Genomic DNA, 22,028 nt, shown 5'->3' on the forward strand with positions numbered 1-22,028 from the left:
AGTTTATCTGCCATGTTAACCCTCTCTGTGCCAGAACATGGATCCAATAAAGATCTTTCAAAGCAAAACTTTCGCAGCCTTAGGGTGCTTCCATGTATGTCTATGGCCCCTCTTGGGCATAGAGGTGGGTTGATGGGTGTTGTAATGTACAATAAAAGCTCTTGCTTGGATGGGTGAAGGTGGAAAGTACTCCTCAACACTGTCCTGCTATAGAATCCGCTTTCTCCACCCATATTGATCATTCAATTGCCTGGATCAGCACTAAGGGGTGAAACCTAACTTCCACTTCAGTCAAAATTTCACTTGGAGACGCATTGATGTCAGTGGAAGACTAACTGAAAAGTTGACTTCAGTGGAAGTTAGGATTCGACCCTTTTCAAGAAAACCTTCCAGCTTTTCCCAATCTTTTAAATATATGGTATATTTGACATAAGGTTGTGGCTGAGCTGACCCTAGAGCAGTAGTTATGGACAAACAACCTCCCTCTGGTGCAAGTAGATGTAAATATTTGGGTGGAATGAGGGTTGGGATGGAGGTTGTTTCTCTGTCCTTATGTCTTCTCTTCTGGTGTTCTCCTTATTTATGTCCTAACAGTCACCCTGCCCTGTACGTCAGACAGGGGGTGGTGTGGAGTGGGACCGCCAGGCCGCAAGTACAAACCAGTTTCTTTCCGCTGCCTGGCTCACAATGCGTCGTCTTGTGGGGGACCTGCTGTGCCCCGGCTCCGGCATGTACCCCCCATGCCCTAGAAGGGTTGTTTTGGGTGTTGGGTTTAAGGGTAACCGGGATGAAGGGGGCACTGGCATGGATGTATTCCAGATTAGGACTGTGGTGCACTGGAGTGTTGGGTGGGTGGGGGGGGTCAAAATCCATTCCACACTGTCCTGAGCCAACCCTTGCTACACCCACTGCATGGGCAGGGTCACGTTGTTGCATTAGATCCGTTTGGCGCTGTGAGTACTGTATGCCTGGAGTTTTTAGGGTCTTTGTGGAACTTCCACAAACCCTGTACTTTCTATTGGGCTGCCTACTCAGTGATGTCATGGAGGATCTGGCTGCTCATTGCTCTCTTTGTTCTTGTGCACCCACTTCTAAACAGCTTGCTGACGGCTTATTTGAAATGCTTAATGTAGAGCGTTTCCTTTTTGGAGATCACAATCCATAAAGGAATGAATTGCCTGGCCAAGAGTTTATCCCCATCGTGAAAGAACTAGCAAATGAGCCATGTCTCTATTAGAATGGAACTAAGGGGCAAATCAAATGGCATGTCACACTGAGACCTGAAATGAATTAAAGAGCTGAATGCGTTTGACTTCTTATATGGGAGGTGGAGAGGAGGGAAATTGGCATAGTGTTGGGTGAGTAAAGCAGTGCAAATGAGGAGCATTGAGGTCAAAGCCCTGTAGTGGAAGGCCATTGGAAACGTGTAGTGCATGAATGTTTTCCATACAATACCCCTGGCCAGCAACACAGCCCATTTCACATGCATGCCTGTTTTCAATGAAACACTGTTTTAGGTGCTTCTTCTGTTTCTGGTCGTGCAACATCTTCATTGTGGGACTCTCATCGCTAAGCTCACAGCTATTCAGTGACTGCCACATCAGGGAGGACAAACTGATTAATTCCTGGCTCAAGAAATGTTTCTTTCCCCATAAGAATGGACAGCTGCAGGGATATTGATATTTTTTTTAAATAAAAATAAAAATATATATATATATATATATATTTTTTTTTTTTGATTAAAAAATAAAATAAATATTCTCCCTACAATCCCTATCTCACTCTCATGGTCATCCTGAATAAAATTTGCATAACTGCTTATAGAATAACAGGCCAAATTTCGTCACATATAAAAAAATATTTTGTTTTTTATGTTTGTGGAAAGATATTTCATTACTTCCGTCACTTCTTATTTTTGTTCCTTTAACTAATACTATTATACATTACGTAGAGAAAATGCAACAAACCAGGGACCTCAGCGATGCAAAATGCTGGACCGCAGCAGTGCTGCCACTTCTTATACAGTACTATCTCTTATGTGCATGTCTTTTTTTAATGGAGGATACCATCAGCTACATTCTGGTTTGCCTGCCCACACTACTGAGGGCTCTGCATGTCAAATCAACAGAAACCTGCCTGGTAGGCAGTATCAAAGCACTCTGTCAGGTAGAAAAACCCTGGGCACCTCGCCAGTCGACTCAGCACAACTGGTCCCTCAATAATGGATACGAGAGTGTAGAGAGATGCGGGTGCATTAGCGTTTAACCCAATTTTAACTGGAATGGAATTTGGAAACAGGTTCCTTAGCAGCGCTCTACTTACAGGGTTTTGATTGCACGGACTTGCATTAGGTAGGCTGCAGCCTGCGTTTGAGCTCGTCATACTAGATAAGTAGCTGAACTTGAGCTTTGTGTGGGTGTACACTATTTATAGACCTGAATCATATGTCAAGGTGGGCACTGCAGAGCTTAAGCATCTCGAGACACTCTTTGCAGTGTCTTGATTGCATGGTCTTTCATTTGGTCAGTTATTTGTGCTCATCAAAATGGTTAAACAACTGAAACAGTCCCATGTTGCTGATAGATCATGTTACAAAGATTTAGCAATACACATGTAGTGTAAAGGTGGCCACTGAATGACATGCAGGTGAAAGTGGAACAATAGACAGGTTACAATTACCTCGTCCGATCCATTTCTAGTTCTTGATATCTGGGAAGTCAGGAATTGTATTAACAGACAAACAAAAATCACAAATGGTGTTTCACCTCAAATCCATAGGCACAAACACAACACAAAGACATAACTTGTTAATCTCCTAAATGTATTCACACAGTATGCAGGTCTATTTCATATCAAACACATTTACAAATGACCACTGTCAGACTGCATTGTTCCATTTTGGTTCTTCCTATGATTTTGCAAACTGCACACTCGTCCCTGAGTGGAAGAATGTGATTATTCTCTTCAATTTTTCATTCCTTCCCATATTCTATAGCCTCATTGCAGCAGTCCTGTAAATGGTGTAGTTTTCAATTAGACTTTTTATGGAAAGACACAAAACACCTTGTCAAATGAAAAGACGTGGCCTTCAGATTAATAGTGCTACAACAGAAAACTATTAATCAACCTCCAACAACAAACCAAAATCCTCACAAAATAGTAGCAACAAAACAATCAGACTGGTGACCCTCAGGACAAGGATTGCTCACCAGTCCTGCAGGCTCTTTCAGAACATTTTGTTTCTCATTTTGAGCTCCGAACCATACTGCTTTTTGAGTCATAGATTCTGTATGTCAGCGCCGCAAGTCCATCGTCAGACATACACTCACATTTAATTTCCTGTTGTCTCTGTGTGGCAGATAGGGATATGAGGGTGATCCAGGTGAGCCTATCCAATATTTATCTCTGTTTTGTGTTAAAAAGAAAAAGCTTATCTGATTGAGAAGGAAAATAGAGAATGATGTGGATGGTTCACGAGCTCCCCCCAACCTCACTACCATCTCCTTCCTGAATTCCTTCTCTGCAGCAACAACCTCATAGCAGAGCAATAAATATCAGTCAATACAAATCAATGAAGCTTGAGATCTGGCCAATTGCTCATAGATCTCAGCTGTCAGTGTATCCCCCCCTAAACGTGGTCAGAAATCAGTTGGTTCTGACCCTCTCATATGCTCCCTTTGCAGATGGTGTTCCTGTGTGGAGTGTACCAAAGTTGCCCTCGGGGGAGCACCTGAAGAACGGCGGCCCACATTCTGCCGAACCCTCCCCAGTCCTCAGGAAAAAAAGCCCTGCCCATGGTGCTGAGGTAAGGGGATAATTCCTTTTTCTCTCTCTCTCTCATTATCTCTCTCTCTCGATCTCGGTCTCATTATCTCTTTCTCTCGCTCTGTGTAAATCATAATTACTCTCCATGTGCAGTAAACTCACCTATTAGGATGTCCTTGTGCATCTCTGTACACACGTTTTCGTCATGTGGTGCTTTTAAACAGCATCTTTGAACAATTCTGAGTATGTCCCCACCTTAACTTAGTCATGTCCTGCGTCAGAACAAGGAATGGAGATGCAGTCTCAGAGGATCTGCTGTGTAGTGGGTCCCAGAGACGACTAGAGCCATAATGAATGTTTAAAGAAGTGTTGTGACTTTAATTTCATTAATCTGATGACTGTTATTTATCTAATCAACTAACTTTGTTTAATTGTTACGTGATTAAATGAATCATCTAACTATTAACTTATTAGGAATTGGGGCACCACGAGAGCGGTTCTTTAAAAAGTTACCATCTCCCAAATTAAACTCTAAACATCTTTACTTATCACATCCATAAACAGTCAACGGATTAATCATAACCTTGTATCATATCATCATTCTGAACAGTTGTAACCTGCATCTGTAAAAAACCCAGCCTTACTTATGATTCAGTACTACACAAATTGGTTTAATCATTTATTTACTAGCTAACTAAATGGTAACACAGGATAAACATACACACTTAATACATTAAATCAGGTCCCTAGCGCACTGACACAATATGGCAACTTGTTACAAAAAAGATGGAGAGCAAGAGAGAGGGACAGAGACAATACTTTGATACATTTAGAAACTACTCTCACAGTAATCATATACTTTGCACACGAACCACCGCCCGTTTGGAGTAAGACAATTTTGAATGTATTTACATATAAATGTCTTGGTTCGTGGTGTAGTCCTGAATAGAACTACAGAGTTGATTTCCCTTCCATTTGCTCTTGAAGCTGCCTCTTTGAAGATAGGCTAGCCAGCCGTGTCGATGGTTCCCATTGGGTGATGAGAGTAGCGTACTACGGTGATTTGAGAAGAATAGTAGAATGGTCCCATTTAAGTTCACTTTTCTAGATACTTTACTTAGGACAGCTAATCAGCTGTACCAGTGATTGTCCGGGAGGTGACTATCGTCTCTACCTCGTTGAGATTTCAGAGTTCAAACCACTTTGGATGTGAGCTGCAGCTCGATGCCTTTCTAGTCTGATATGTTAATTCTTAACCCATTGTTTTATACAGTTCATTCAGAAGGGGCAGTTCGTGAGGCTGACACTCTCTGACCTCACTCAAGGGAGCGGTGACTACTCACTTGTACAAAGTTATAGAAACAATTTCCTCTTATAGTTTCTAAGATCACATCCCTCTCTTAACAAAAACACTTTCATCATTGTTCATATTTCATACATAACGTAGAGGATATTGTGTATTGTATTCTATTGTGTATATTTTTCAAGTTACAGTATTTCCTTTATAACATTTTTAATGACATCACAAAATAACAACCAAAATGACATTATTATTCTTTAGATCACCTCTGACCATTGCCCACGTTCAATGTTAGAAATATTGTTCCAGTATTTGCTTTAGAACATGTTATAGTTTCAGCAGGAAAATGTCTGTGTAGACAAAGGAACATTCCTGTGTGAATTTGGAGAGGGAGATAATCATTGATTTACAACAGGGTGTGAACTGTCAACCCCCCACAAGCCCCCCCCCCCCCCCCCCCCCCCCTGTGGGCGAGAGGGGGTGTGGCCGAAGTCATCCACTGCAAAGCTGATCCAACCCATCTGGATCCTCACATGACAGTCCCCCTCTGGTGGGTTCAGTCTTGGAAGGATTCCTCAAGTTGCAACCCACCACAAGATTGACCACGTGGTGTCCTGGTTTGTGGATCATCATGACAGTCCCCCTCTGGTGGTTTAACCTGGTAGGATTTCTGCAAGCTGCAGACCACCACAAGAATGGCCATGGGATGTCCTGGTTGTGGATCGTCGTTCCGGACCCGTCGCCTGGTTGTCCAGGCAGGTGGATCTAGGCAGTAACTTAGACAGACGTTAATAACGCACAACTTTCATGCAACGCAGTACATCATTACATTTCATCCCCAAATGAGCGGCATTGTAGCACGTACTGGTTGTATGGAGAACTTGTTTGTGGCAGTATCACGGCCCCTGGATAGGGTTTTGAGTGAGAGCGGGGGCAAAATCGTTTACATGTCCTCGCTAATGGTGTTAATTTTGGCGGAGCTGTTCTCCGGCAGTTCCATGACTAGTCAAATTTTTGGCGCTTATGTACTTCTCTTAGCAGAGCTTCTAGAGAGCATCGGTCTATGATTTGATTGCCATTGAACCCTTTGTTACCCTAGTGACCTAACACTTTGTGTGGTCTGGGTGCAGGAATGTAGCGATCAGGTTGATTGTAGCAGTAGTTGATTCGCTGGCGTTATTTTGACCGCAGTGGTTATTGGTATCGTGGTAGATACCATTGTTGTGCGTCATCTCTCACTGCACCTATCCCTGATAAAGCACTCTAACTGGAGTGAGTGCTCCTGTTCAATATTCAAAAGCGAGATGTCAGGGCTCTTAGCACGGCTCACTTTTGATGCCTCAAAAGCTGTGCTCGCAAGCTCTCTGAGTTCTGAGATTGGCAAACCAACGTGGGCTGTAGGGCCCAAGTAGTTAATGAATTTGGGATACATGTTCGACAGAAACATTTGTTTGAATGTTAATAGCTCTTCCATTCCTGTTTCAGTGAGTAGGCCAAAGTAAGCTGAACGATACCTATGATAGTATGCTTGTGGGTGTTCATTCCGAGCTTGTTTGTCAGTGTTAGCCAGCAAGCTGTTGTGTTTGCAAGTCGCAGAACCACTGAATTCTATTTTCAAAGCTGTGGATAAGGTTTGCATAGTCGTTTTGCACATGTTGCTGTTGTAGAAGGATGAACCTTGTCACATGTCTATTCGACGTCCGCTTCAACAGGTAAAGCCTGTCAGTACCTATAGCGTTTGGGTCCATGGCGTCCTCTATGTCTGCTAAGAATGTTTCAGTGCTGTTTGACTTCCCTGGAACAGGGTCAAAGGTGTGAAAGTTCTTGACTATTTTGTCAAGGCGTTCCGTGCTAAGAGCGCAGAGAGGGTTGGCTTCATCCTGTTTTGAATTTTGGGCCGAAAGGCCAAGAGGAGAAGCCTTGGATTTGTTGGCGAGGAGGCGCCATATTACTGTGCCAAATGACCAAGAGGAAAAGACTGAGGGACACCTGAGAGAGGTAAAGTTTGAAACCTTATGTCGTCTTCATTCCTTTCTGTACCGAGCTCCGGTTGGGTGCTTGGTTGCTTGGTTGGGTAGTCACGCTGTTGCCCGTGACTGTCCTGGAATTCCTCCAGATGGTACCTAAGGGTGGTATTCTGTTGCATAGCCGAGTCCACTTGGGCGCTTAGAGTACTTATTTTAGACACGTGAGTGCCTCATACTCATCTGTCATGGTTTGCAGGTAGAGTTCTTGAGTGCGGAACAGGTAGAGGTCATTCATTTGGTTAGCGACTTCAATGAGTTCCACTGTTTTGTCATCCAACTTGGTCATTGTGTTCATTAACTGATCGTCTTTGGTCTGCAGCATTTGGACTAGAACACTATTGCTTTGAGTGTTGTTTCATCAAAACTGCATGCATGTTATCAAGTTGCGCGCCCATTTGTAGATAACTCGTCTGATTTATCTAGTTTGGCGTGGACTTCGTATTTATTTTTAGCTAAATCGAGTTGTTCTTGTAGAAGACAACTTTGTTCAAGAGTTTGTGCTCGATCGTCGTCATAAGTTTTTGCCATTTCTTGTTATTGTTCCGTTCTCAAACACAGCTCCTTGGCTTGCAGTATCTTTTCCTTTTCTGGTTTTGTCATTCACTTCCTGGTTCTCTCCACCGGACCCTACATGTCAACTGTTTCTTGCTGCTGTGCGCTGCGGTAATGTACCGATGTCAATCTCTGCTGGTGGTCGTACATCAGGGCTAAACTGGAGAGAACCTTTACAAGGCCTGTGCCTGATGGTCTTTTTTGTAGGGTGTTTTTTGCAATTTCTTCTGTTTTTTTGCTTATGGCATAGTTTGGGTTGATATCGCTGCGGAGGTCAGTGATCAATCTTTCCATGGGTGGGGAATGGGGGCCAGCCCCTTTTTTAAAGTTGGGGGGGTTTTGAGTCATTGGAAGCTGCAAAAACGATTTAAATCAATTTATAGACGTTAATGAATCATTGATACTGGATCAATAATGTGGGAGTTGGACTTCAATGAACTTGAAAAAGCATATTTAAATGATTAAGCAATGTTACTGATTAATCATACATGTATAGGCTTTACAGGTATGTTTTTAGGTTAAGATTGACAAGTTTAAAATGTCTCATTGGTTGGAACAAATTAATTTGGTCCTTATCTTAATGATCGACCTGGTAAAAAGGTTTGTTTGGCAATTTAACTTCCTTGTTAAATCGCATAGGACAACGATATACAATCATTTGAGATTCGTTGGATATTATAAAGTGTAACCAGTTGTTACAAATGTGAGAAGACGACGTGCCCTCACATTGGATTTATTATATACTTTTTTCAATTGCTGGCGATTCTTCACCACAAGGGGTCACTTACCCCAGAAAGCTGAACACACACGGGATTCCATCAAAGGCGAGACTTCTGTCACCGACGGTGTGGGATTTCACCCGGAAAACTGAAATCACACAGGATTCCCGCTAAGGCTAGCCGTTCTTGAACAAGAATGTTCACTTACAAGCACAAAAAGGTCCCCTTCAATTCGGGAATGGGGGTTAACTAACGATGTTTCATTTTCAACCCAATCTGCGTTTTTGCTAGCAATGTTACCGGAACACGCGATAACATAGAGAAATATTTGCCGCCTCTACTCACAAAGAGAATACTTTTCTTCTGCCAAACAAATATATCCTCTCAAATTTCCTTAAATCAGCTCGCCCTCATGTCCTAGCTCTAGAAATGAATACTCGCTGAGTTTACTCACTCCTGAAGCACAAGAGACAGAGATAATACTTTGATTTGGCCAAACTAATATATTTTCTAAAATGTCCTTAAAATGCTGGCCCTTATGTCCTAGCTCTGGAAACGTAATAATTGGCGAGTATACCCACTCTAACCCTTTGTCAGGTCTACAACACTGGAGTCAATCTTTCCCTGCTATCTGGGTTGAAATAAAACACACACACACACACACACACACACACACACACACACACACAGCGGTTCTACCTATCACATCCATAAACACCCAACGGATTAATCATAACCTCGTATCATATCATCATTCTGAACAGTCGTAACCTCCTGCATCTGCCACAGCCTGCCTTATGATTCAGTGCTACACAAAATTGTTTTAATTATTTATTTACTAGTTAACTAAATGGTAATGCAGGATAAACATACACACTTAATACATTAAAAAAGGTCCTTAGCGGACAGACACAGTATGGCGGCTTGTTACAAAAAGATGGGGAGGGTGAGAGAGTGGGACAGAGACATAATACTTTGGTACATTTAGAAACTACACTTAGAAACTACACTATCTTCAAAGCTGCCTCTTTGAAGATAGGCTAGCCAGCCGTGTCGATGGTTCCCATTGGGTGATGAGAGTAGCGTACTACGGTGATTTGAGAAGAATAGTAGAATGGTCCCATTTAAGTTTTCTAGATACTTTACTTAGGACAGCTAATCAGCTGTACCAATGATTGTCCGGGAGGTGACTATCGTCTCTACCTCGTGTTGAGAGTTCAAACCACTTTGGACGTGAGCTGCAGCTCAACACCTTTCTGATATGTTAATTCTTCATTTGTTTTATACAGTTTGTTCAAAACAGGCAGTTAGTGAGGCTGACACGCTCTTTGACCTCACTCAAGGGGGCGGTGACTACTCACTTGTAGAAAGTTATTGAAACAATTTCCTCTTATAGTTTCTTAGATCACATCCTTCTCTTAACAAAAACACTTTCATCATTGTTCATATTTTATACACAACGTAGGGTATGGAAATGTAGACAAAAACTGTATTGTGTATACTTTAAGTTACAGTATTTACTTTAACATTTTTATGACATCACAAAATAACAACCCGAAATTACATTATTATTCTTTAGATCGCCTCTGACCATTCCCCACGTTCTACGTTAGAAATATTGTTCCAGTATTTGCTTTAGAACGTGTTAGAGTTTCAGCGGAAAAATGTCTGTGTAGCCTTAGGCACATTCCTGTGTGAATTTGGAGAGGGAGATAGCTGAATGTTCTAATCATTGATTTACATCAGGGTGTGAACTGTCAACCCCACCCGGGTACTAGGAGAAGTGGCTAGGGTGAGAAATGGAACGGAGTCTGTGTCCCATACCAACACACTGACTGCTTTCGCCACTCCCTTGGACCTCCGTGTAGTCTTGCTTTGTATGATTTTTGTTTTGGCTTTCTCATTTGCCTAGTTGACACACACTACCTTTTCATCAAGATCTATGTATGTCCCCTCTGCGGGCGAGAGGGGGTGTGGCCAAAGTCATCCAGCGCAAAGCTGATCCGACCCATCTGGATCCTCACAGGACAGTCATGATACATGTTTTGTTTGACTTCTATCTTCACACATTACTGCACCTCATTTGCATATCAGATGTGCTCGTATTACTTTACGATGATGGTCTATTTTCGGTGCACATAAGTCTAGTGCAGTTCTTCAGGCCTAATTAAAATGATGTTTAATTGCTCTGCATATCTGCATTCATAAGTTGACTTTAGTATGGGTACAGCAGTTGAGTATGCACCTACTGTTGTTTCAAATCAAATTACATTTTTATTGGTCACATACACATGGTTAGCAGATGTTAATGCGAGTGTAGCGAAATGCAAGTGCTTCTAGTTCCGACAATGCAGTAATATCTAACAAAATTCACAACAACTACCTTATAAACACACAAATGTAAAGAGATGAATACGAATCTGTTCATATAAATATATGGATGAGCGATGGCTGCGCGGCATAGGCAAGATGTAGATGGTATAGAATACAGTATATACATATGAGATGAGTAATGTAGGATATGTAAACATTATTAAAGTGACTAGTGATACCTTCATTAATCCATTTATTAAAGTGTGCTGAGATTTGAGTCTGTATGTTGGCCGCAGCGCCTCTGTTAGTGATGGCTGTTTAACAGTCTGATGGCCTTGAGATAGAAGCTGTTTTTCAATCTCTCGGTCCCAGCTTTGATGCACCTGTACTGACCTCGCCTTCTAGATGATAGCGGGGTGAACGGGCAGTGGCTCGGGTGGTTGTTGTCCTTGATGATCTTTTTGGCCTTCCTGTGACATCGGGTGCTGTAGGTGCCCTGGAGGGCAGGTGGTTTGCCCCCGGTGATGCGTTGTGCAGACCTCACTACCCTCTGGAGAGCCTTGCGGTTGAGGGAGGCGCAGTTGCCGTACCAGGCGGTGATGCAGCCTGACAGGATGCTCTCGATTGTGCATCTGTAAAAGTTTGTGAGTGTTTTAGGTGACAAGCCAAATTTCTTCAGCCTCCTGAGGTTGAAGAGGCTCTGCTACGCCTTCACCACGTTGTCTGTGTGGGTGGACCATTTCAGTTTGTCTGTGATGTGTACGCCGAGGAACTTAAACGTTCCACCTTCTCCACTACTGTCCCGTCGATGTGGATGGGGGGGTGCTCCCTCTGCTATTTCCTGAAGTCCTCGATCATCTCCTATGTTTTGTTGACTTTGAGTGAGAGGTTATTTTCCTGACACCACAGTCTCAGAGCCCTCACCTCCTCCCTGTAGGCCGTCTCGTCGTTGTTGGTAATCAAGCCTACCACTGTAGTGTCATCTGCAAACGCAGTCATGGGTGAACAAGGAGTACAGGAGAGGGCTGAGAATGCACCCTTTTGTGGGGCCCCAGTGTTGAGGATCAGCGGGGTGGAGATGTTGTTTCCTACCTTCACCACCTGGGGGCGGCCCGTCAGAAAGTCCAGGACCCAGATGCACAGGGCGGGGTCGAGACCCAGGGAGGGTACTATGGTGTTAAATGCTGAGCTTTTGTGATATGATGGATGTGCATATCTGTGCTTAGAGCCATTCAAAAACTACAAAAAAGGCCGTTTGCTTGATGCAAATGAAAGGCACTTATTGAACATTTATATGTAATATACAAAAGTAGGAGCAGATTATTTGGCTTGGTTACAAAGCTACAGTATGTAATCACATTTACTTCTTAGAAGCATTTCACTGCACATGGTACTAACAATGAAAAGATGAAATGGCCATGAAAACCAAGACTCATGATGATGCGATTGCATTTTGCCTCTGCTGTGAAATATCCATTGCCGTGACTGTTGCTCAGAGGGGTCTAGGCACTCAAGGCTTCTGAAAATGTTAACAGTGCTGCTGTCAAATAAGTGGGTCACAGAGTAAGGAGTTGAATTAGAATTGAGTAGATCCCAGGTGGATGCTTTATAAATGCTGGGTTAAAATGCTACATGGTATGACTGATTGTGTCTAGACTGTATCAATGATAGACAGCCAGGTTAGTGTGTGTGGTTGGGGGGGGGGGGGGGGTGGTGTATGTGTGCGTGCGTGCGTGTGTGCAAGCATAGGGCGGAAGAGGGGGCATAAAGTGAGGGCTATTTCCTGGTCAGGAAAACTGTCCATGAATATCTAATAGAACAGTACAATGTCAAAGAAATCGCTCTGTCATTTGAGTCACATTGAACTTTAATTCTGACATCTTGTTATTCCATCATCACAGTTTAATGATAATTTACATTCAGAATGAGACCAAGATTAATGATTAGATTGTCTCTAACACATTAGCTGTCATGCTAGGTCATAATAACCCTCTCAAATGTAAAAATTAGAACATTACTTTGTCATAAATTCTTGTCATTACAGATTAATTCCAGCCTCATGATTACCAGACTGATTACCGTTGTGCTATCATATCTGTGCAGCGTTTAATGTAAGCTCACGGGATCGGGTGACACGCGAGGCTAGATTAATTAAACACCCCATGTCAGTACATCATCTCTATCAGAATACACAATGGGGTTGAATGCGGGAGGGGGGGATAGGGACTTTTTGATCTTGATGCGTGCTGAGAATAATTGCAACACGGACAAATGCCATCATGAGGTTACAACAGGTATTGTAAACCAGACTTGTAATTTAGAATGATTGATGTCACTCTATGGTGTAATCGCTTAATGTGGCTCTGTGGTAACATTTAGCAAGGATGGATTCTCTGTACTTTTTCTTTGTAAAAATTGATAATAGGACTGAGTAAAATGTTTAAGGCAGTTATATTGGGCCAAAAGCCAATTGAATTTTTAATTGTGACAAAAAATAAAAAACTATATACAGTTGAAGTCGGAAGTTTACATACACTTAGGTTGGAGTCATTAAAACTCATTTTTCAACCACTCCACAAATTTCTTGTTAAAGCTGTTATGGCTTGATTCCGTTAGCAGGATCGATATGTCGACAGCCAGTGAAAGTGCAGGGCGGCAAAATTCAAAACAACAAGAATCTCATCATTATAATTTCGCAAACATACAAGTATTATACACCATTTTAAAGATTCTCCTTAATCCAACCACAGTGTCCGATTTCAAAAAGGCTTTACGTCGAAAGCATAACATTAGATTATGTTAGGACAGCGCCTAAACAAGAAAAACCACACAGCCATTTTCCAAGCAAGGAGAGGCGTCACAAAAACCAGAAATACAGCTAAAATTAAACACTAACCTTTGATGATCTTCATCAGATGACACTCCCAGGACTCAATGTTACAAAATACATGTATGTTTTGTTCGATAAAGTTCATATTTATATCCTTAAACCCCATTTTACATTGGCACGTGATGTTCAGAAAATGTATTCACTCCAAAACTTCCGGTGAATGAGCACATCAATTTACAAAAATACTCATCTTAAAACCTCTTGACGGGCTCGTCCGTAAGCGGGACGGACATCCAGCGAAAAAATCCTATCGCCATTAGCATAACGAAATGTAATATATATATTTTTTCAAATATAGGACTATGTTATATCGTTTTATAGATACACCTCTCCTGAATCGAACCACGTTGTCCGATTTCAAAAAGGCTTTACAGCAAAAGCAAAACATTAGATTATGTTAGAGGAGTATATCATAAAAGTAGCCACATAGCCATTTTCCGACCAACCACATGCATCACAAATAACCAAAAAACAGCTAAATGCAGCACTAACCTTTTACAAACTTCATCAGATGACACTCCTAGGACATCATGTTACACAATACATGCATTCTTTTGTTCGATAAAGTTCATATTTATATATAAAAACAGCATTTTACATCGGCGCGTAACGTTGACTAACTATTTTCCCTCAAATGCATCCAGTGAAACAGCGCTACAATTTACTAAATTACTATTCGAAAAACATTTTTTAAATGTAATATTGTCATTCTAAGATTTATAGATGAATATCTCTTGAAAGCACCTGTAATGCCAGATTTAAAAATAACTTTACTGGGTAATCACACTTTGCGATAAAAGGGGATGCGATACTCAGAAAATAGGCTAGCAATACAGGTCAGCACCATCTTGGAACAATCGCATATCAAATCTAGTCTTGTATACTATTGTCAATAATCCCTTACCTTTGCTTGTCTTCATCAGAAAGCACTTCCAGGAATCCCAGGTCCACAACAAATGTATTTTAGTTCGAAAAAATTAATCCTTTATGTTCCAATAGCTTGTTCTTGTTAGCGCGTTCTGAAGGCTGCTCCAAAACTTCCGTCGTGCGCGGGACACCTCTTTCGAATTATTATTTTTTTTCATTTAGGTTCGTTCAAACATGTCAAACGTTGTATAACATAAATCTTTAGGGCCTTTTTCAACCAGAGCTCCAATAAGATTCAAGGGGGATGATTGCATTGTCTTTCAAAACGTTTAGAAAAGGGGAGGGTAGCCAGGGGTGCCGGCGTCATAATGGTGATGGCCCTCCTCGTGACCAATTTCCACAGCGTCTCATTCATTCAGTTTTCACAGTAGAAGGCTCAAATCACTTTGTAAAGACTGGGGACATCTAGTGGAAGCATTAGGAAGTGCTCAATGAACCATTGCTCACTGTGTGAATTACAGGCAAAGTGGTGAAGTTGAGTCCGCAATTCAGAATTCAACATCCTGTTACGATCGGTCTCGGGGTTTTGACTGCCATATGAGTTATGTTATACTCACAGACACCATTCAAACAATTTTAGAAACTTTAGGGTGTTTTCTATCCACAAGTATTAATTATATGCATATCCTAGCTTCTGAGTTTGAGTAGGAGGCCGTTTAAAATGGGCACAAATTTTTTTCAAAAATTGCTGTAGCGCCCCCTATCCTAGGCGACCGTCAAGAGGATAAACATTGATTACAACAGTTATTGAAAGAATTATAGATACACTTCTCCTTAATGCAACCGCTGTGTCAGATTTTAAAATAACTTTACGGCGAAAGCACATTTTTCAATATTCTGAGTACAGAGCTCAGCCATCAAAGCAAGCTATACAGGTACCCGCCAAGTTCTGGAGTCAACTAAACTCAGAATTAGTATTATAAATCTTTACTTACCTTTGCTGATCTTCGTCGGGAATGCGAAGAAGATGTTATTTTTGTTTGAAAATGTTATTTTTGTTTGAAAAACTCCATATTTATGTCCAAATACCTCCATTTTGTTCGCGTGTTTAGATCACTAATCCAAAGGCATAATGCGCGAGCGTAAAACCAGAGACAAAAAGTCAAATAGTTCCATTACCGTTCGTAGAAACATGTCAAACAATGTTTACAATCAATCCTTAGGGTCTTTTTAACATAAAACTTTGATAACATTCCAACCGGGCAATAGCGTATTCATTACAGAGGAAAAATAAGGAGCGGCGTGCCTTCTTGAGTGCGCAGTAAACAACTCACTGGTCCACCGGTTTAGACAGCTAATATTCTCTGCCCAGCAACAGTAGAAGCATGAAGCAAGTTTCTAAAGGCTGTTGACAGCCAATGGAAGCCTTAGGAAGTGCAAAATGACCCCACAGACACTGTAGTTTGAATAGGGATTAGATAGAAAAACTACAAGTCACTTCCTGGTTGGATTTTTTCTCATGTTTTTGCCTGCCATATGAGTTCTGTTATACTCACAGACATCATTCAAACAGTTTTAGAAACTTCAGAGTGTTTTCTATCCAAATCTACTAATAATAATCATATCCTACCTTCTGGCCCGAGAAGCAGGCAGTTTAATTTGGGCACATATTAATCTGAATTTCTGAATACTGCCCCCTATCCCCAAAAAGTTAGTCATAAGACTGACCCACTTCCCCTACTTCCTCTCTGGTGGGAGAGGGGGGGGCTCTTTTTGATTTTCACCCAGGAGGGAAAGTCATGACACAGTACAGTAAACAGTACAGTAATACAGTATGCAAGATAAACACGTTACAAAGTAGTATATCTCCCAATTTCATACGTACAGTAATACATGAAACATTTACTTTATTTCTCCGTACAGTATGTATTGGAATCTATTGTTTTTACAGTGCTTTACATTGTTCTACTCTCAAGTTGTAAAAGTAGTAGAGAGGTCCAATGTCTGCAGTACATACCTATTCTCATTTTGGAACGTATGCATATCTTAGTTTCTGGAAATGAGTAGCAGGCAGTTTACTCTGGGCACGTCAGTCATCCAAGCTACTCAATACTGCCACCATCCATAAGAAGTTTTAACAAACTATAGTTTTGGCAAGTTGGTTAGGACATCTACTTAATTTTTCCGACAACTGTTTACAGACAGATTATTTCACTGTATCACAATTCCAGTGGGTCAAACGTTTACATACACTAAGTTGACTGTGCCTTTAAACAGCTTGGAACATTCCAGAAAATTATGTCATGGCTTTAGAAGCTTCTGATAGGCTAATTGACTTCATCTGAGTCAATTGGAAGTGTACCTGTGGATGTATTTCAAGGCCTACCTTCAAACTCAGTGCCTCTTTACTTGACATCATGGGACAATCAAAAGAAATCAGCCAAGACCTCAGAAAACAATTGTAGACCTCTACAAGTCTGGTTCATCCTTGGGAGCAATTTCCAAATGCCTGAAGGTACCACGTTCACCTGTACAAACAATAGTACGCAAGTATAAACACCATGGGACCACACAGCCATCATACCGCTCAGGAAGGAGACGCGTTCTGTCTCCTAGAGATGAACGTACTTTGCTGCAAAAAGTGCAAATCAATCCCAGAACAACAGCAAAGGACCTTGTGAAGATGCTGGAGGAAACAGGTACAAAAGTATCTATATCCACAGTAAAACGAGTCCTATATCGACATAACCTGAAAGGCCGCTCAGCAAGGAAGAAGCCACTGCTCCAAACCGCCATAAAAAAGCCAGACTACAGTTTGCAACTGCACATGGGGAAAAAGATTGTACTATTTGGAGAAATGTCCTCTGGTCTGATGAAACAAATATAGAACTGTTTGGCCATAATGACCCTCGTTATCTTTGGAGGAAAAAGGGGGAGGCTTGCAAGCCGAAGAACACCATCCCAACTGTGAAGCACGGGGGTGGCAGCATCATGTTGTGGGGGTGCTTTGCTGCAGGAGGGACTGGTGCACTTCACAAAATAGATGACATCATGAGGAAGGGAAGTTATGTGGATATATTGAAGCAACATCTCAAAACATCAGTCAGGAAGGTAAAGCTTGATCGCAAATGGGTCTTCCAAATGGACAATGACCCCAAGCATACTTCCAAAGTTGTAGCAAAATGGCTTAAGGACAGCAAAGTCAAGGTATAGGAGTGGCCAACACAAAGCCCTGACCTCAATCCTATAGAAAATTTGTGGGCAGAACTGAAAAAGCATATGCGAGCAAGGAGGCCTACATACCTGACTCAGTTACACCAGCTCTGTCAGGAGGAATGGGACAAAATTCAACCAAGTTATTGTGGGAAGCTTGTGGAAGGCTACCTGAAACGTTTGACCCAAGTTAAACAATTTAAAGGCAATGCTACCAAATACTAATTGAGTGTATGTAAACTTCTGACCCACTGGGAATGTGATGAAAGATCTAAAAGCTGAAATAAATCATTCTCTCTACTATTATTCTGACATTTTACATTCTTAAAATAAAGTGGGGATCCTAACTGACCTAAGACAGGGAATGTTTACTAGGATTAAATGTCAAGAATTGTGAAAAACTCAGTTTAAATGTATTTGGCTAAGGTGTATGTAAACTTCCGACTTCAACTGTACTAGGCCTACAAATGTAGATACACTATATATACTGAAGATGTGGACACCCCTTCAAATTAGAGGATTTGGCTATTTCAGCCACACCCGATGCTGACATGTGTTTAAAATCGGGCACACAGCCATCTCCACTGAAAAACATTGGCAGTAGAAAAGCCTTATGGGCTCAGTGACTTTCAACGTTGAACCATCATAGTATGCCACCTTTCCAACAAGTCAGTTAATCAAATTTCTGCCCTGCTAGAGCTGCCCTGGTCAACTGTAGGTGCTGTTATTGTGAAGTGGAAACGTCCAGGAGAAAGAACGGCTCAGCCACGAAGTGGTAGGTCACACAAGCTCACAAATTGGGACCGCCAAGTGCTGAAACGCGTATTGCGTAAAATCGCCTGTCCTCGGTTGCAACACTCACTACCGATTTCCAAACTGCCTCTGGAAGCAACGTCAGCACAGTAACTGTTTGTCTGGAGCTTCATGAAATGGGTTTCCATGGCCGAGCAGCCGCATACAAGCCTAAGATTACCATGCACAATGCCAAGCGTTGTCTGGACTGGTGTAAAGCTTGCTGCCATTGGAGTTTGGAGCAGCGGAAACACGTTCTCTGGAGTGATGTTTCACCATCTGGCAGTCCGACGGATTAATCTGGGTTTGGCGTATGCCAGGAGAATGCTACCTGCCCCAATGCATAGTGCCAATCGCCCAACATCAGTGCTTGACGTCACTAATGCTCTTGTGACTGAATTGAAGCAAGTCGCTGCAGCAATGTTCCAACATCTAGTGGAAAGCCTTCCCAGAAGAGTGGGGGCTGTTATAGCAGCAAAGGGGGGGAACAACTCCATATTAATGCCATTGATTTTGGAATGAGATGTTCGACAAACAGGTGTCCACATACTTTTGGTCATGTAGTGTATGTACTTTGACGTCATTCCATTTACCAATTGAGCTACGTCTGATATAATTTCCACACATTGTCTCATTTTGCAGAGGATGTTAGATAAATCAACGGGGATGTTTGACATGGTCAGTAGACTTGGTGTGTGTTGAATGGACAAATCAACCCTTACAGTATGTGTGGTGGTGCTGGTGCCAGCCTCATCTGGACTCTCTCCCATTTGGCTTGGGGCTTCCATGATGATATTTTAGCTTCCCTATGATCCCTTATGACTGTGATTTATCGAGGATTTCAATTGAGTGCTCGGAATTGGTGTTTGTTTGATGGCAGTTACTCAACACAAGTGCTTTTTGGGGATGATGGAGGGGGGGGGGGGGGTAATCATCTGCATATTTTTCTGTGGACTATTGGTAAAAGTGACAAAGTAGTTGCAGTACTTTGCTAATGTGGCAGAGTTAGAGAAGAAGATGTCTGGTAAAATGTATTGTTGTAATTGTAATAATGACAATTACAACAATACTGAATCAACAATGAACACTTATTTTAACGTAATATAATACAGAAATAAAATAAATGTAGTCTCAAATAATGAAACATGTTCAATTTGGTTTAAATAATGCAAAAACACAGTGTTGGAGAAGAAAGTAAAAGTGCAATATGTGCCATGTAAAAAAGCTAACGTTTAAGCTCCTTGCTCAGAACATGAGAACATATGAAAGCTGGTGGTTCCTTTTAACATGAGTCTTCAATATTCCCAGTTAAGAAGTTTTAGGTTGTAGTTATTATAGGACTATTTCTCTCTATACCATTTGTATTTCATATGCCTTTGACTATTGGATGTTCTTATAGGCACTTTAGTGTTGCCAGCCTAATCTCGGGAGTTGATCAAGCATTGCTAAGAGCTGCTGGCAAACGCAGTAAAGTGCTGTTTGAATGAATGCTTACGAGCCTGCTGCTGCCTACCACCGCTCAGTCAGACTGCTCTATCAAATATCAAATCATATACTTAATTATAATATAATAAACACACAGAAATACAAGCCTTTGGTCATTAATATGGTCAAATCCGGAAACTATCATTTCGAAAACAAAACGTTTATTCTTACAGTGAAATACAGAACCGTTCCGTATTTTATTGAACAGGAGGCAACCCTAAGTCTAAATATTGCTGTTACATTGCACAACCTTCAATGTTATGTCATAATTATGTACAATTCTGGCATATTAATTACGGTCTTTACACAGTTCGCAACGAGCCAGGTGTCCCAAACTGCTGCATATACCCTGACTCTGCTTGCACTGAACGCAAGAGAAGTGACACAATTTCCCTAGTTAAAATAAATGCATGTTAGCAGGCAATATTAACTACATATGCAGGTTTAAAAAAATATACTTGTGTATTGATTTTAAGAAAGGCATTGATGTTAATGGTTAGGTACAATTCTGCAACGATTGTGCTTTTCCACGATGATAAATTAACAGGCACCGCATTGATTATATGCAACGCAAAACAAGCTAGTTAACCTAGTAATATCAACCATGTGTAGTTAACTAGGGATTATATGAAGATAGTTTATTTTAAAGATAAGTTTAATGCTACCTAGCAACTTACTTGCAGCAACTCCTTGCAGCCACAAGGTCCTTTTGATGCTGCACTGGCGTAACAGGTGGTCAGCCTGCCACGCAGTCTCCTCGTGGATTGCAATGTAATCTGCCATAATCGGTGTCCAAAAAGGCAGATTACTGATTGTTATGAAAACTTGAAATCGGCCCCAATTAAATCGGCCATGTCGATTAATCGGTCGACCTCTAAAGTAAATATTTCATGTGAGTTCATGGGTCAAGACTTTCGGTCCTGTTAATCTGGACTAGACTGCATCTCTAGAGTCTTTGTCTATATATCTAAATGTACCCATACAGTAGGTCACAGAAATCCACCAAGAACAATCACAGTCCACCAAGAACAATCACAACTTGCAACTTTCTGTTAATTTAACCAGACTGTGTCTAGACTAGCAGCTAGCTTCTCCTCCAATAACCCTTTTATCTGAAGTATGACGTCAGAATTGCATTAGCGGGTCTAGTACTGGAGTGGACAGTCGAGGAAGAGGGCAAACAGGAGATGGAGCTAACTGCCATGGCTCATTAGCCCAGCTTGACACAGACTTTTATCTTCTAATGATAGCTGACACCCTCATATATTCTCTCTTCATTATTCTCGCCCCAATCATGGAAGACAGAGCTTCTGCATCTGCCTTAGTAAGGAGAGAAGGAGATTGAGATATGAGGAAAGGATTCATCTCAAGTGTTTTTAACTTTTTTTAAAAACTTTTTTGGGCCATTGAAATATAGTGATTTTCAGTAGTTGAGATGATAGAGGTGGCGGATAGATGTGGTGAATAGAATGATTGACAGGGTAAATGTGCTTGTCAGAACTGCAGGAATAAACTTGTTAGAGGTCAGAGGAGCTGGTGTCAAGCCTGCCACCTGGTGGCATTGAAATATAATGTAGCCACAGCATCAACATAGGCTATACCATGGCCTACTGTAGGACATATACATGACTGTGTCACAGCAGATGTGGTTTGATGGCTCTTAAATGCATGGAGATTTACAGAGGGACCATGCAGTGTTCATCTTTAGTCCTTTCAGACTTTGACTAGTCTGTGGCGTTGCCTTTGTAACCCGATACATACACAAGCCAAGGTTAAATGGATAGCTCTTGGAGTTACTGTAAACGTTTGACTCTATGCTTATTCTTTGTTTTAAAGCAGCATCAGTGTCATTCGACTTGTTCGTTTGAGTCCTTACAGGAACACAGAAGCAGTACAAACATGGCATTTGACATCAGTTCTTTATGTGGTCTGAAAGAGAAAGCATCTCATCGTCTGGCAGGGGGCCAGAGTGTGCAGGGGAAAAACGTGAGTGAAAGTGCTTGTGTTTGCAGAAATCAGGTGGGTTTATGCATTTTAAATACCCATTGCAGTCCCTGACAGGTATAATACAATAGTCCCTGCATTCACTAGTCTGTATACAGAGT

General features: G+C 41.5%; 1 protein-coding gene across 3 annotated transcripts in view; it reads left to right on the top strand.

Moving 5' to 3' along the window:
• Positions 1 to 22,028, top strand: part of LOC115176034 (oxysterol-binding protein-related protein 10) — a 92,406-nt gene that overhangs the window by 34,514 nt on the left and 35,864 nt on the right. For all 3 annotated transcript variants that reach the window (XM_029735765.1, XM_029735766.1, XM_029735767.1), the window contains exon 7: positions 3,684 to 3,805. In XM_029735765.1, coding sequence (XP_029591625.1) covers positions 3,684 to 3,805 — 122 coding nt within the window. The remainder of the gene's footprint in view (positions 1 to 3,683; positions 3,806 to 22,028) is intronic.

This window comes from Salmo trutta, chromosome 36 (assembly GCF_901001165.1).
Source record: "Salmo trutta chromosome 36, fSalTru1.1, whole genome shotgun sequence".
Taxonomy (NCBI): Eukaryota; Metazoa; Chordata; class Actinopteri; order Salmoniformes; family Salmonidae; genus Salmo; species Salmo trutta.